A 16506-nucleotide genomic window follows, 5' to 3' on the forward strand; every position below is an offset into this window, starting at 1 on the left:
TGGTCCGGCTTTCGCAGGTTCGCTTTTCAATTCTCTCGGTTTCCTGTTCCGGAGGCGCTGGCGACGCTAAGGTCTAGGCAGCTGCAATTTGAGTCTGGCTTTACTCTAACGGCGACCTCGCGGCCTGAGAGCCTTTTGCAGGTAAAAGGGGCAGCTTGCGGGTGTTGGAAGAGGGAGTGTTTCCAAGTGTCCTGATTTCAACGGGGCTGGAGTCTGGGGCTGGGGCGAGGGGCGCCTGGGAATTAGGATCGGGCAGCCCCTCTTCAGATCTGCAGCGAAGGGCGAAAAAGCGACTTTAGGCCCGGATCCTGCGAACAAATAGAAGTGAAAAATGAGATCTTTCTTTCATTGTGGAGCGCGTGCGGTGGTCCAGCCCTGGGGTCGCCCGGATCTCGGAGGGGAGTGAGACCGTAAGCTTACCTCGTGGGTTGCACGATCTGGCGGGAGATGTGAACAGGGAGACACGTAATTTCGGATCAGCCAGCCGAAGATGACCGGCCTGGGGATTCAGCTGGGAGAAAGAGAGTGTTAATAGAAATGTAGGCACACTTTGCAACGTTTTCTACATAGACTGATGTTCCTGGACGTGTTAACTGTGCAAAACAGCTCCCTCAGTTTCCCTGCTTCCAAACAGCAACTTAGGAGTAGGCACTCGCAGAAAATAATTACTTTTCCAGTTGCAGTGAGTTCCTTGACTTTTGACTTTTGTCGCACCCTAACACAGCCTGACTATGCCTTTAATAGGTCAGTTTCATAATCAGTGTTTTCAGATATTCTGTCTCTAGAAACATACATGAGGATCTAATGGTGAGTCTTCAACAGCAGTCTGAACACACAGTACAGGAGTGTTGGTGATCCTGACTGTTGCCCAACTCTAGGTTCAGTACATTCCTTTGTGTTCCCCAGGACCCTATGCATACCTCTTGTGTTTATTTTATTTTATTTTATTTTATTTTTACCTCTTGTGTTTATAGCATTATATTATTTTTTAAAAATTGTATTTGTATGTGGATTCTGGGCTTCACGAGTCCTGTGGGCTCTGTGTCTTACTCATCTTTGAGTGCTTAGGACCTGTGACAGTGCCCCACATGTATAGGCCCCTTAAATGTTGCATGAATCAGTGAAAAGACCTGCTTTTTGTCTGGTTTTGGTAATGCCAATCTGTTGTGGATATATGCAGTAGGGAAATGTACAGTAGCAACACAGAAATGTATATCACTGGTGAGACAGTAAACATTTATTGATCACCTACTGTGTGCAGGACGCTCTACCAGGGGCTGTGAAGGATACAGAAATGTTTGTGAATCAACCCGTTTCATCAAGGAGTTCATAATCTAGTGGAGGAGTTAGACATGTGCACACGTGACTGTAATATGAGGCAGTCTCTGGTAAGTGCTATAAAAGAATTAAGTACAGACTAAGAGCAACGGACGTGTAGAGGGAAGGGGATTACTTCCTGAAGGGAACCAGGAAAGGCAGCACAGAAGAGTTGGCATTTGGCCTGGTTGGTGGGTAGAAGAAATTCAACGGGCAAATTCATAGGGTAGGGGATTTTAGAAGGGCAGGAGCAAAGAACAAGCGGGGTGATAGTACTTTGTATGTTAGGCAACTGGGAAAATCTGGGGTGATAGGCACTTCATGGGGAGGTTAATGGAGAATTAGCCTGGAAGAAGTTGGGACTAGATTGCAGAGGGCCTTAAATGCCAAACGTGTGGTTTGAACTCGATTCTGTGGGCCCTGAGTAGCCTGTGGTGGCAAGATGGGCTGTCTAGGTCCTAGGTCTATCAAGAGGGCCTTGAACTGAATAATAATCATTAATCAGATATCATTTGGTATCTACTTTTTATTAAGCACAGTGATTGATACAGCTAAATAATCTGAAACTATTTTCATGAGCCATTTGAAAATCTACCTTAAGGCCTATTGGTAAAGCTTTTAGTTAGAAGGAAGATGCTTCTACATTAAAGTTTTTTGCAGTTAATATTTATTTGGGTTTTTTAAACATTTTGCTGAAGCCTAAGTATTTGGAAAGCCGTTCCTGTTTGTAACATTCTTCAGTGGAAAGAGCTGAGAATGAGAATCAAGGGAAATTGTTGTGTTGACAAGATTATAGTTAAGTTTGAATTTGAATGCTGGTCTCTTTGTGAAGTAAACTGGAGTGTGGAGTGGGAGAACAGAAATGATTTTTTTCTCTCAGTCTTTTAGCAAATTGGAGATAGAGTATGCCTAAGTTTCCAGTCTTTTAAGCTACTGATTATTTTGAGTCAGCAAGACAAGTATTAAGGATATCTAAAAAGTTAGCTGTAAACTTTAATTCAGTTCAGCGTGCTCTTAATTTTGTTAGTATGCGAACTGCATTGGAAGATGCAAAATCAGTGTTAAGATAATTGTAGAAATGTTTTCTAGCATTAGCAGTTTGGCAATCACTTTTATGTCTGTTTATTCTTTCTGCCTTCTAGAGCTTATATTCTCTGTGGAAGATGTGACATACCCAGATAATACGTCACCATGCAAGGCAGTACCTGGTGAGTGGTATGACAGTAATGGCAGCCGTTTTGGGAGAACAGGGAGAAGCAAACACTGGCACTGGGCCATTGAGGGTGGGAAGGGTTTAGATATGTGAGGAGAGGGGGAGTGTGTTCATGTGGGCCATGTACACTGCCTGCCCTGATGGCCCTGGCAGTTCTGAAGTGCCGGCAGACATTAAAGGTGGGATGAGGTAATGAGTTGGTGACCTGTAATCATTGTACGACCTGCCAAGAAGCAGCACAGAGTGTGTAAGAGCAGGGGACCTAACAAAACCCTTGGGGTGGTGACAGTGGCTGTAGAAAGGCCTGCAAGGGTGTTATTGTATTAGCCAGGCAGGAGACGATGGTGTGAAATGGATGCACTCAAGAACTATTTATGAAGCAGAAATGATAGGCATTTGAAAATAAATTTTTAACTAGAGGGGATAAGGGAGAAGTTGTCAGGTAACCCCTGGTATATGACTTGAGGACCAGTAAATGGTCTCATCTATTGAGACAGGAAACACTAAAAAAGGAGCAGGTGGTGGTGTCTTGAAGGGGAAGATCATGAATTCCTTTTAGGATGCATTAGGTTGAATTTGCGAGTCTGTGCTGAGTGGGGAGGAAAGTGTAGACAGGAAGATGGTGCAGATGTAGAGATGTGGGGTGTGTGGACGGGATGACATGGTGAGGTCATAGCACATGGTTGAGCAGCTTTAGGGAGTGACAAGGAGCAGGGACTGACCATGGCAGTGGGTTGGGTGGCTGAGACTGGGGAAGAGGAGTTTATTGGCCATGAGGAGGTTCCGCTATTACAGAGAACTCGGTATTAGATGGGTGGGATATGGCAGTGGCCTAAGGGATGGTCAGGCGTTTGTAAAACCCTTGTATATATAGTGAGTTTTTCTTTTATCTTTTTCTTTCCTCCAACAAAGTCATAGAATGTCATTCCACCCAGGACGAGGGTGTCCCCGAGGGCGAGGAGGACATGGATCCAGACCCTCAGCACCAGCCTTCAGGCCCCAAAATCTGAGACTGCTTCACCCTCAGCAGCCTCCTGTGCAATACCAATACGAACCTCCGAGCGCCCCTTCCACCACGTTCTCCAACGCCCCAGCTCCCAATTTCCTGCCTCCACGACCAGACTTCGTGCCCTTCCCTCCACCCATGCCTCCATCAGCACAAGGCCCCCTTCCCCCCTGCCCGATCCGGCCCCCCTTCCCCAGCCACCAGATGAGGCCCCCCTTTCCCGTGCCTCCCTGTTTTCCTCCCATGCCACCTCCGATGCCCTGTCCCAATAACCCCCCAGTCCCTGGAGCACCTCCTGGACAGGGCACTTTCCCCTTCATGATGCCCCCTCCATCCATGCCCCACCCCCCACCTCCTCCCGTAGTGCCTCAGCAGGTCAATTACCAGTACCCTCCGGGATACTCGCACCACAGTTTCCCACCTCCCAATTTTAATAGCTTCCAGAACAACCTCAGTTCCTTCTCACCCAGTGCTAATAATAGCAGTAGCCCTCATTTTAGGCACCTCCCTCCATACCCACTCCCAAAGGCTCCCAGTGAGAGGAGGTCCCCAGAAAGGCTCAAGCACTATGATGATCACAGACGCCGGGATCACAGTCACGGGAGGGGCGAGAGGCATCGTTCCCTGGATCGGCGGGAGCGAGGCCGAAGTCCTGACAGGAGAAGGCAGGACAGCCGCTACAGATCCGATTATGACCGGGGGAGGACACCGTCCCGCCACAGGAGCTATGAGCGGAGCAGGTAAAGCACATGTGTGTTTTTTAATGAAGTGCAGAGGCCCTGGCACAGGCCATTTTTGTTGATCAACAACCAAACCGAAAAGGTCCAGCTGTGCATTTCGGTTTATAAAAGGAAAAGTGTCCCCAAATTATCAACATAGATTCATTTCAATGAATGTAAGATTCATTTCAATGAATGTAAGCCAGTTACTCTGCATAATACAGTTGACATTTTAATGATGATCAATAAAAGATCTTGTAGTTGTTTGTGTGGATGTTGTATTTAATTACGTTCAGTGTGATCACCATATCAGGTTACAGCACTTGAGTTCTTTTGGAATTGTTGATCTGCGTATGTTATCAGTCAGGAATCGAAGTAGTTAACAAGCAGAACTTGCTTTCTGATGTTTAGGATAAGTGGAAGTTTATCATATATTGTTGCTTTCTTACTCTGTTCCTTTATAAAATGAAATAATACACATTATCAAAGTTACAGTTTTCAAAATGGCTTTTAATTTGATTTTGTTGCATTGAAACATATTCATACTAAAGAAAGTTGCATTTAAAACGTACTATTCCATTCCAGATTACATTTCTTTTTTTTTTTTCCCAAAAGACCAAATATCTATATATACAAGAGAATAAGGTTTCCAACAGACACTCATAGATGAGCATCTAGAAGTGCTCTGAAGTTATATGCAAATTCTTTGTGTATGTATGTTTTTCTACAAGTTAATCAGTTGCTTACAGCAGATTCTTAAGAGATGGTGTGAGTCTATTACACCAAAAATCTAACAACCATTGGTTTAGATGGAAAAATAAAAATGCACAGATATCGATTGTACTAATATTTATTCGTACCTTCAGTGAACTCTTTATATTGATGAAGATTTGAGGTTTTCCGGTTGTCAAGCTGGTAACAGTGCTGCTCTTTGTGTCTGCTGTGGTGTGTTTACCTTCACTGTCTTGTGGAACTTCTGTGCTGAAAAGTTTGAGGTCCCCAGAGTGGTCACTCCGTTACTTGGGTTTGTGGAGAGCTGGTCTTGGCCTCTGTGGAATCAGTGTGCTTCTCAGTTCCCATGTTGTTCTCATGGCTGGGGGCTTGATTCTGACTGAACATTTTGCCAGTAAACGGTAGCAGTCATTCTCAGTCCCGAAGAGAGTGACCAGTGCTCGGAAGGTTTGGAAGGAAAATGCTCTATTGCTTCTCCCTGATGCCCAGTGGAAGGTGGAAGGAACATGTTTCCTTCAGAGGTGACTGATTCTGGTGGGCCAAAGCTGACAGAGTTGGTAGACTTTTAAAAGTCTTTTCAGCACGACTTACTTACTGTTCCCGGTCAGTTTTGTTCTTAATTCTGTGATGGACTAGTTGGCAGAGGCCTGTGATGGTTTATTTTACAGTTTTATGGTGAAAATCTAAATCAGAAAGAATTTGTTAATAGTTTTCTTCAGACAAAGTGATTATTAATAAACCTGTCTCTGGGGAAACATTTTGCTGCAAACTTCAGCATTCTAGGTGGCATTTTTTTTTTTCCGTTTTGGGGGTGCTGTAGTTTTTAGGGCTCTGCTGTAAAATCCTGGATTCTTCTATCCAGGCTTAAGCTTGGAGTTAATGTGTTTGTTTGAAGAAACACAGATGTCCTGTAAACTGAGGATGTCTATCAGTAAGTGAAATCAAGTGCCAAAAGAATTACCCTTAATCTCCATTATTCTAAAAGGCAACCCCTTTACCATGAAGGACCTTAGGCAGTTAGCTCATCTTTCTAAATGGCCTTTATTTACTTTGGAGTTGTTTTATAATGTTGTATTTGGGATATTTGCCCAGGAGCTGCCTTAGTGTCACAGCCACATTAAAATCAGCTCCTTTTGGGGTCTTAGTAGCGTGTCAGTCATCTGTCTTATATGGAATGCTTCTGTGAAACAAACATGGGGCACCTGAAGTCCTAGTATAACTTCTAGAAGTATATTGGAGAAAACCAAAAGTTCACAAATTTGTGCATTAGGTTGTGTTAAGTTTATGCAAATTCTTTAGTCTGTCCTCTGGCTACTTCTCCCCTTGCTTCTTGGGGTAAGTGAATCTGTCCTTTTTCAAATTTCATTTTCCCTCTTTTTCTCCTGCTCCGAAATCTGGTTGAATAATAATTACAAGATCCTTTTAGGGCAAACCATTTCTAGAGGAAGTTTGTGAAGAAGTAGATGTATGCATTTGCTATCGTGAAAGATCAGGGTTCCTCCGGGGAGTGGGAAAAGAAGCAGCGGCAGATGCAACCAGTAAGGTGCAGTGCAGCGGCTTCCCACAAATGAGTAGTGTTATAGCACAGTAATCCGCATAGCTGTCCTGTTGAGTACAACGTGTAGTCATCAGAGAGCTAGTGTTATGTATCTAATACTATGCTTCCAAACAGGGAAAAGTTTTTGGAAAAATAACCCAAGCATTGTTTTTCTTGCTTTAAATGGCTTTATCATATAGTGTTACTGTGACTTATGTCCATACTGGTCTTTTCAGTTCATAGCCACTCAGAGGTAGTAATCATCATCAGAAATGCCACTCTTGAATGCAAAATTCTATCCCCTAGATGTTAAAAAAACAAACAAAAAATTAGGAATATCCTTTAAGTTGAGGAGTTTTTTTGTTTGTTTTGTTTTGGTTTTTTTTGATGTGGACCATTTTTAGAGTCTTTATTGAATTTGTTACAATATTGCTTCTGTTTTATGTTTTGGCCTTTCGGCCCCAAGGCATGTGGGACCCCAGCTCCCCAACCAGGGATCGAACCCGTGCCCCCCACATTGAAAGGGGAAGTCCCAACCACCAGGGAGTCCCTAAATACAGTTTTTATTTGGAAGTATAGGCAATTATTTTTTTCAGCAGCCATGCCATCACAAATTACATTATATCTTTGTCATGTGGTACTGCTCACTAGCTGGGATTTACTGCCTAAAAGTAAACTGTAAATTTAGAAGTGTATCAGGTAAAGAATGTATAATTCCAAGCACTGGCTCCTTTACTTTGCACAGTTGGTGTGTACCTGAGGCTTAAGTATGTGTTAAAAGTATTATTCAAAGGAGTCTTTCTTGAGGAGGGGTGATTTTTAGGTGAAAAAACAATTTTTGTTTTAATATCTAAGATCTCTATCAGTTTTGTAAATTTTGATTTCAGTGAATTTACATTTCTTCTGTTTGGCTGTAGGTTGGGGGATTTTTTTTTTTTTTTGGCCATGCCACATGGCAAGCATATAGGATCTTAGTTCCCAGACCAGGGATCGAACCAGTGCCCCCTGCAGTGGAAGCACGGAGTCTTAACCACTGAACTGCCAGGGAAGCCTGGTGCAGGGAGAGGGAGATGTTTTTGAGTTCAGACATTTTTGTAGTCTTCTTGTAGTCTTCTTGCTGGACTCAGACTAATATAGCATTTTTTCCCCCATTCTAAGACCTAGTAGTTATTTCCCTTAGATTTATTTCTGATATAGACACACTGGAGTTCCGATTTTTGTTTCAGATCTCATTGTACTTACTAAATAGACTCAAGTTATTACTATTATTATTACTAAATTCTGGTGTCACATTGGAAGGTTCAAAATCCTACATTCTAGTTTTACACTGAGTAAACTCAGTGTCTCCATTTAGAGTTTTTCTTTCAGATGAAGACAGCATTTAAAGGTAAAGTGACTTAGAGTCTCATGACAATTAGTGATGGCTAGAACTATACCTCAGGCCTATAACTTATAAGAGTTTAGAACTCTTTCATTATAGATCCTTGTCCTAATCTTTACTGTAAAAGCTTTAACTGGCATATATTTGATGGATGAAATTAAGAGTGTTCTAGAAATCAATAGACAGTTGAATCCTTTGAAGTTTTCCTCTTAGGTTAAATAATCAAGGTTGGCTGGTTAGAAGGTCTCAAGAGAAGATTATGATAAAATTCCCTTTGTTGCTCAGTATTAAGTATGACTTCTTTTTTTTTTTTTAAAGAAAACAGCAAGAAATGTCCAAGTTAGTTAACTTCTGTAACGTGAAACACTCCTTTATCCTCTAATAAATGAAGGATGAATAAAAATTCCCATAGTGAATAGTGCCTGCAAAATTCTTAGGTGAGGTGAGGTTCATTTATTCAGAAGGTGAATTCAGTGAAAAGAGATGGTGTTTTGAGTCTTTCTGTTGAAAACAGCTCTGTGTATTAATTCCTTTAAGAGAGCGGGAACGGGAGAGACACAGGCACCGGGACAGCCGAAGATCACCGTCTCTGGAAAGGTCCTACAAAAAAGAGTATAAGAGATCTGGAAGGTAAGCAAGGAGTTGACACTGGTAGAAGTCATAGGATTATCTCCTGGAATTCAAATTTTGTGCTTGTGCAAAGTATCAGCCAGGTCTTAAGAATAGCCTGAGAGTCTGTCCAAAGAGCCCTGTGAAAAGTTAAAGTAGCCAATTACTTAAAAACCTTTACTTTCAAGATGTATTGAGAATGAACAAGGAAAATCTTGATACATTTCCAAAAGTTAGAAATTATATGGGCCACTTTCTGACCTCAGTTGCTATAAAACTAAACATTAATAATTCAAGGTTTTTTAAGAAAAACCTTGAAAATTCATAATTATGCTCTTAAATTTACTTGTTTCAAAAAAAAAGAGCAAAACTGCAGTCACACCTTATTTGGAAAAATGACATTGAGATTGCTGCAAATCAAAACTTGCAGGATGTAACCATTTCTATATCGATAAGTAAAATTCATGTCTTATGTAATGGTAATTAAGAACAGTACTCTAGGATCTGACAAATTTGGGGTCAATTATTAGTTTTCCCAACTTTGTTATTGAGCAGAGTAATCTAACTTTTTTTAAGCCTCAGTGGCTTTGTCTAAAATAAGGACAGTTATACTTGCCTTATTGAGTGGTGAGGGGTCGTTGAGATAATACACGTAAAACACTTAGAACTGGGCCCAGTAGTGCCAAATAAATGGTAACTATATATCTAATTATTATCTGATCACTTGACTCTAGAAATTGGTAGAGTATAAGAAAAAGGGATTTAAAGATAAAAGAAATTAATGAAATAGAAAATAGAACTGAAGTACTATAATAATATTTGTAAATAAATACAAGATTTCTTTGAAAGGCCGTACAATTTAAAAAGTGGCAAATCAAGAAAAGAAATACATACATTCCATTAAGTATAAGAAATTATACTTTAAACCTCCTTCATTCCTGTATTATTACAGGAATGAAGGAGGTTTAAAAATTATTGTATGTTGGTATAAGTACAGATATTTTATTTGAGAGATTTAAAAACTTGGATGTGATGGGTTGTTTTCTATGAAAACAAAAATTGCAAACCTTACACAAGAAGCAGAAAATTTTAATAGGCTGATAACCATGGAAAAAAGTTGAAGAAGGTGAATTTGTGCCACTTTCAAAAAAGTTTTAAACTATTTTAGAACACTGATGAAGATGGAAGGAAAGCTCAGCACGTGCTGTGATACCAGGAGAATCCAAATGGCAAAACCTAATCAATGAAAAGAAACCACAAAACAATCTCATATGAATAGGGATATGAAAATACTGATTAGTATGTTAGCAAGTTTTTAGTTGTGTGTTAAAATAATTGAGAGATTATTCCAAGATTGCATGGGAAGATAGGTTAATATTAGGAGATTTGTAACTGTAATCCTTTGTGTCAGAATCTGTAGGGTTATCTCAGTACCTGCCTATTAGATATTTAAAGTCACATCCATTTATGAGTAGAAACTGGTAAACCTCGAGTATAAGCAGACTTCTTTAACATGATGAGAACATTATCTCGTGACGAACATGATTGATACCATCTCAGAAGAGCCAAATTCAATGTTGAAACCTTATAGACCTTCCCATACACATTAAAAGGGGTCATGTAAATCATTGAGGACCCACATTAAATAAAGACAAGGGGGCCCAATTGCCTACCACTGTCACCTGATGCATAGCTAAATCAACAAGCAAACGAAAAACATTGCATCCTTGTGTGTCCCAGGTATTGTACTGGTGCGGTGATATAGTCATTAACAAGAGTCCCCACTTTTCAGGAATAAGAAAGTTAAGTACTGTGAGAAGTGCTTTTGGTAGAGCAATTAATTACATGTTGCTCTGGGGACACAGCAGTCGATAACTCAGTTTAGGGTAGTCACAGAGAAATTGACATTTTACTGATACCTAGAGTATGAGTAGGAATGCATGAGGGAAGGGGGATGGTAGGGGAAGAGAGAGAGAGCAGGTGTGAAGGTTGCAGTATGGAGAATTGGTCTCAGAGGATCAAGCCTCGAGGTAGGGAAATGAGTTTAGAAGGCTTTTGTTAGTAATCCACAGAAGAAATGATTGTGCCTAGACCGGCACAGTGACAGTGGCGATGGGGAAAGGTAGAGGTAATTGAGAGATCGATGAGGGAGGCAGGAGGACTTGATAACTGATCGTGAGGAAGAGGCGGCAGCAGTCATCATCGAGGTCTGGTGTTCCCCTTTGAGGGCTGGGAACACTCAGAAACAGGTAAAGAAAGAGTTCAGTTCGGGGCAAGTGGGATTTGAGAATCTGTGAGACAACCAGATGGAATTGTGTGGTAGTTATTTGGACACAGAGGTGCAAGGTTCAGAAAAGAGATCCTAGCTGGAAATACTAAATGCCATGGATTAGACGAGGTCAGCTGGGAAGAGTTTGTTCAGTGAGAAAAAGGGCCTGAGGAGGAGGAGAAGAGGGGGGGATGAGGATAGGAAACAAGTCAAGATACTGTGTTGGTGGAAATCATTGAGGACCCGTCTGAGGTTGATGGTTTTTAATGTGCTGTGCTAGAAATCTCTTCAGTCTGCTGGTTTCTTCCCCATGCCCAGTAGCTTGTGGAGAAGGCAGAGACTTGGATTCTGTGAGTCTAACTAATGCAGTAGATGAGAAAATAAAAATTACAGATGTAAATCCTGTAAAGGAGGGAGAGTTATCATAGTTGTAATATAGCATCTTGTTAAAAAACAATTTCGAGTTTGGATTTTGAAATTTGAAATTCCTGAGACACCTACCTAAAAAAGATGTTTTGTTCCTGTTTTGAAATGTCCCTCTCAAAGTGTTAAAAAGAAAAAAAAAGAAAGAAAGAAAGAACGAAAAGAATACTAATTGTTGTTCACAATAGACAACCCTGACCATCCATTATTCAAGATACCTGCCTAAGGGGATGGGGTGACAATGTCTTCTGCCTGTGTTTCTTGATGATAATAATAAACATTTGATGGGATTTTTAGTACATGTCAAAATGTCTGTGTCAAACAACCATATTAGCATTTAACTACCACTTATTAGCTGTGTGATAGTGGGCGAGTGATATAATTTCTAATTGTTTCCTCTCTAGGGAATGTTTATATCTGCCTCAGGATTCTTGTAAGGACTAAGTGTGTCAGGGTGCTTACAAGAGTGTCAGGCTCTTAGGAAGCACCACAAATGAATAAACAAACAAACAAAACCACACCACTGGGAGCCAAGATTTGCCATTATTAGCTAATGATATTATCAGGAAATATTATCAGGAAACTTCAAGAGAATTAGCTAAGAAACATGAGAATTAACTCACTGAAGTTGACAGTTATAAAATAAACATACTATAATTAATAGCCTTCCTAAATACTAGTAACACCTACTTGGAAAATATAACAGGGAAAAAAATGTAGATTGACTACAGAAAATTTAAATTAATAAAAATTAAATATCTTATTAAACTTAAAAAATATATAGATCAATGGGAAGAAAACTTCCCATTGTAAGTGTAGTAGATGACAAAGAAGCTGATGTAAATGAATGGAGGGCATGCCATATTCCTGTAGTGGAAGTGGAAGACAGGGTTATAAAACACCAGTTTTCTTCCAAAAACAGCTGTAGTTTTTAGCGGCATTGGTGGTATAGTGGTGAGTATAGCTGCCTTCCAAAAAATCTATTTTAATGTAAGTTTGGTTGAAGTACCAGTTTTAGTAATCTAAAATTCTTCTTTGGAATAGAAGTGAGTATAATGAAGAAAAATAATAATGCACAATTTGGTATGGATATAGATAGATGAATGAAACAAATATTGAACAACTTTCAAGTATATATAAAATTTTACATCTATCATGGAGCTGTTTTTTCAAATCAGAGGAGAAACTGACGTGGGAACAATTAGCAAGCCATATGAAAAAAAATTGAATTCAGGTTTCTACCTTAGGTCTTGGACAGATACAGTAAAAAAATTTAATGTTAAAAGTAACTGAAGAAAATATAAAATATTTATTTAACCTTGGGATGGGAAAGGATTATAAGCGTAACACTAAGGCTGGAAACAGAAACAAAAAAATCTCTAGATTTGGCCATATAAAAATTGTATGTAGCCATAAGCAGAATTATAAGGAAAACAAAAAACTGACAAAGGTTACATTACATATGACAGCAGACAGGTGATTAGTTTAATAAAAAACTCTTTCAATAAACAAAAAAGACTATAATCCTAATTTTAAAAATATTGGCATGGCATATTGACTCAGATGTTCAGAAAAGAAGTGAATGTGAAACGTGTCATTTCAGTAGTGACGAATTAAATGAGATACTCTTCATAAGAATGGAAAAGATTAAAAACAATCATGTTGACAAGATGTGTAGAAATGGGAAATCACATATGGTTTTGATGGTAATCTAAACTGGTACTGCCTATCTGTAGAGAAGCCTTAAAAAAAGTACACACTCTGTGTGTGAAATAATCTGACAAGTCTGCAGAGAACCCAAGTGTGTTTACAGTAGCATTGTTTACAGTGGCAAAAAAAAAAATAGTAACAACCTAAGTGACCGATCAGATTTGTCAGATTATGGTATATACATATAAAAGAATAATATGAACTTATTAAAAATGGTTCAGATATAGATGTATTGAAGTAGAATGATGTTCCTGATTTACTGCTGAGTTGCGGAGAGCAGGCTATAGAGTTTCTTTTTTGTTAAAACTTGTATGTTTACATATCTGTATCTTTTAATACATTTGTGAAATATAGTGGTTATCTCTGAGTGGTGTTACAGGTGATTTTTGTCTTGTTTTTGTTAATGCTTTATTATTTTTCTACAGTGAACATATATACATTTTACTTCACAGTATATTTTTTTTCTGGTAACAAACCTAGTGATGTACATGTAATATTTGGAAGTTTTCTCAATAAGTAATATATATAACCCTTCTAATCACTCACCCTTTTCCCCCTGATGTATACACACTCACACTTACCCTGTCATAAAATCAGGAGTGAATGGTAGAGTTGATGGAAAAAGTTAATTTGTGACTTTGACCCAGGTGTAAACTTTCTTGGATAATAGTGACTCTTATTATCAGGTTGCCAGCGCAACACTAATAAAGCAGTTACTCTCCTTGGCTGGATTCTCAAGGCCTTTATGGTTTCACCTGAATTTCTTGGGCTTAATTTAAAACCTATCCTATAAGTTTTTCCCTCCAAGCACATCCATAGGCTGGGCCTTTGCAAATTTCATGCCCCAGAGATTCAAGGAGATAGAATTGCTTTTTTCCTTTTTAATTGAGTTAGTATTTGTGGGGATTCGAATTAGGCAAAGTGGTGATTCATTAAGCAGTAATACCCAAGTGTGCACTTCCAGAGAGATGCTTAGGGATAGTATAACTGGTTCACTCTTGGATTATGGTCCTCAGGCTAAATTTATGGCCAAGTTGAGACCATGTTTTGTGAAGATATTTTTCTTTTTTCTTGGCAAAGCAGGATGTAGAGGATTCAAAACTAGTATGCTCAATGCTGAGATTGTCTATATATGTGGAGATTTCCAAATATTTCCCAGATATCTTTCTCTTCCAGGAGTTATGGTTTGCCGGGTGCTTCTGAACCTGCTGGATGCACACCAGAATTATCTGGGGAGATTATTAAAAATACAGATTCTTGGGCCCCACCCCCGGAGACTGTGAATCAGTAAGTAGATCTGGGGTAGGGCCTGGGAATTTGTATTTTTAAACAAATAACTTCAGGTGATTCTGATGTCACCAGACTGGTGTCAGGGGGTCACTGGTGAATATGGTGGTTTGCCATGACGTTTTTCTTTTAGGTAAAAAATGAACTAAAGAGGTGAAATAGAACAGTTTTACAATGGATGAACATTTTTAATAATTAGCCTCCTTCGTCCCCTTTTGAAGTCGCTCCCCAAGTAGGGAGAAGAAGAGAGCTCGTTGGGAGGAAGAAAAAGACAGATGGAGTGACAACCAGAGCTCCGGCAAAGAGAAGAATGGTAGCTCAGTCAAGGAAAGAGAGCCGGAGGAGTCGCTGCCCGACAGAAACGAGGAGGACGACGACGAGCTCCTTAAGCCTGTGTGGATCCGATGCACCCACTCAGAAAGCTACTACTCCAGTGACCCCATGGATCAGGTGGTAGGTCTGAAGTAGGAGAGAAGCTGTGGACCAGAGCTGCTCAGCCTCGGTACTATGGGCGTCTTGGGCCAGATAATTCCTTGTGGCGGGGCCCGCCCTGTGCATTGTCAGATGTTGAGCAGCATCTCTGGGCTCTACGCACTGGAGGCCAGTAGCACCCTCTGCTCGTTGTGATAACCAAAGCTGTCCTCTGATATTGCCACATGTCCCCTGGGGGTGACAGAATACCCCTCCCCGCCCCCTCCGGTTGAGAACCACTGCTGTAGACCAAAGCTGCTTTACAAACGCAAGAGTGCAGCAGGTTAATGAAAGGATCTCTGCATTCTGCACTTTTTATGACACTGCTAGTCTTAATACTGGTGGTTTTGTAAGCCCTCACTCATAGCTGCTTTATGCCTTTTGTGATCTATAGCCTTGTGTGTGTGTGTGTGTGTGTGTGTGTGTGTTTTCCCCTCAAAATGAGAAGCAACGGAGAATTGAGTTTGTCTCTTACAAGTCTATCCTTGACCAAAGGTAGCCATAGCAAGTTTCCCGAGCACATTGCTGGTTTTGTGGCGTGGCAGGTGTCATTGCCTTTGGTGGGCTCTCGAGAGACTCAGCACATGTGCTGTGGGAGATGGGGCTCCTGGGGCTCGGCAGCCGCACCTCATTGAAGTGGGGACCCCACGCCCTCCATATGCTCACTTCTTTTCTTTCTTCCATCTCCATTTTATTTTCTGTCACTCTCCTCTCTTTTTTCTCTTTCTCTCTCCCAATAGGTGTCATGCCTCTATCCCATTAATTTAGGTGTATTTGCCATGCGATGGACCTACAGTAATGTTCATTGATTAAATGAATGAGTGAAGGAATGGATATCTACAGATTTAGGACAGAAGAGCTTGGAGATGTTAGGTTTAGTGAGTGGGGTAGATAAGAGAGCATAGCAGTTGTCTGGAATTTTGTAAACATAGCTTTGACTTGGACTGGGCCCTTATCTATGGGGAACTAGAGAGGAGACTCCCTTGCCTTTGAAAAAAGGGTCTGAGAAATCTTTCCTGGTGGCATGATATTTTACTTGATGAGGTAAAGCAGGGTTTTAAGTCATAGTTCACGTGATACAGGGAGGGAGAAGCTCACATACCGAGCACTGTTTGGTGTCGAAACTTTACTCCATGAATCTCAGATTATCTCATTTAATCCTTAAAACATCCCTGGAAAGAAGGCATCTGTTACTTCAGAATGTTGCTGTAAATAAGAATACTTGACTAATCGTGACTTAAACTTGCTGGGTTTATTTTTCTCAACAAGCTGTCTGGAGGGAGGTGGTGGCCGGTGTGCATTTAGTGGATCAGCGATGGCAGGGTCCTAGGTTGGCATTGCTGTCTTCTGGAGGGTCCACCACGGTTGCAGGATGCCTGCGGCAGCTCCAGGCATCACGTCTTTACACACCTCTGTCCAGACACAGATGCAGAGGGCAGTGTTGGGTGGAGCCTCGGGTGCCTGAGGATCTTTTCTTCCATCACTTTGCCCAGAACTGCGTCGTGTGTTCTCCCCACGGATTCGTTTTCCATCTCTTCTGTAACTAATTTCCACAGACTTCACGGCTTAAAACAATACATTTATTACCTCACAGTTCTGTAGGTCAGAAGTCAAACTTGGGTCTCACTGGCTAAATTGAGGTACCAGCAGGGTTTCATTCCTTTCTGGAGGGAGCCTGTTTTCTTGCCCATTCAGGTTGTTGGCAGAGTTCAGTTCCTTGTGGCTGTAGGATGGAGGTCCTTGTTTCCTTGCTGGCTGGCAGGTAAGGGCTGTTTCCAGCTTCTAGAGGCCATGTGCATTCCTTGGCCCGTGGACCCCTTCATTCATCTTCA

At 40.8% G+C, this 16506-nt stretch overlaps 1 protein-coding gene across 5 annotated transcripts in view; it reads left to right on the plus strand.

Annotated features, from left to right (window-relative positions):
• The first annotated feature begins 38 nt into the window (after window positions 1-38).
• The window catches only part of DROSHA (drosha ribonuclease III), a 130691-nt gene continuing 114223 nt past the window's right edge, over window positions 39-16506 (plus strand). For 2 of the 5 annotated variants that reach the window (XM_060009637.1, XM_060009638.1), the window contains exons 1-7: window positions 39-141; window positions 1262-1388; window positions 2460-2525; window positions 3443-4276; window positions 8443-8535; window positions 14093-14203; window positions 14425-14656. In XM_060009637.1, coding sequence (XP_059865620.1) covers window positions 2509-2525; window positions 3443-4276; window positions 8443-8535; window positions 14093-14203; window positions 14425-14656 — 1287 coding nt within the window. In that variant the 5' untranslated portion in view covers window positions 39-141; window positions 1262-1388; window positions 2460-2508. The remainder of the gene's footprint in view (window positions 142-1261; window positions 1389-2459; window positions 2526-3442; window positions 4277-8442; window positions 8536-14092; window positions 14204-14424; window positions 14657-16506) is intronic. The other 3 variants (XM_060009639.1, XM_060009640.1, XM_060009641.1) reach the window with 2 other exon arrangements.

Source organism: Delphinus delphis, chromosome 3 (genome assembly GCF_949987515.2).
Source record: "Delphinus delphis chromosome 3, mDelDel1.2, whole genome shotgun sequence".
NCBI lineage: Eukaryota > Metazoa > Chordata > Mammalia > Artiodactyla > Delphinidae > Delphinus > Delphinus delphis.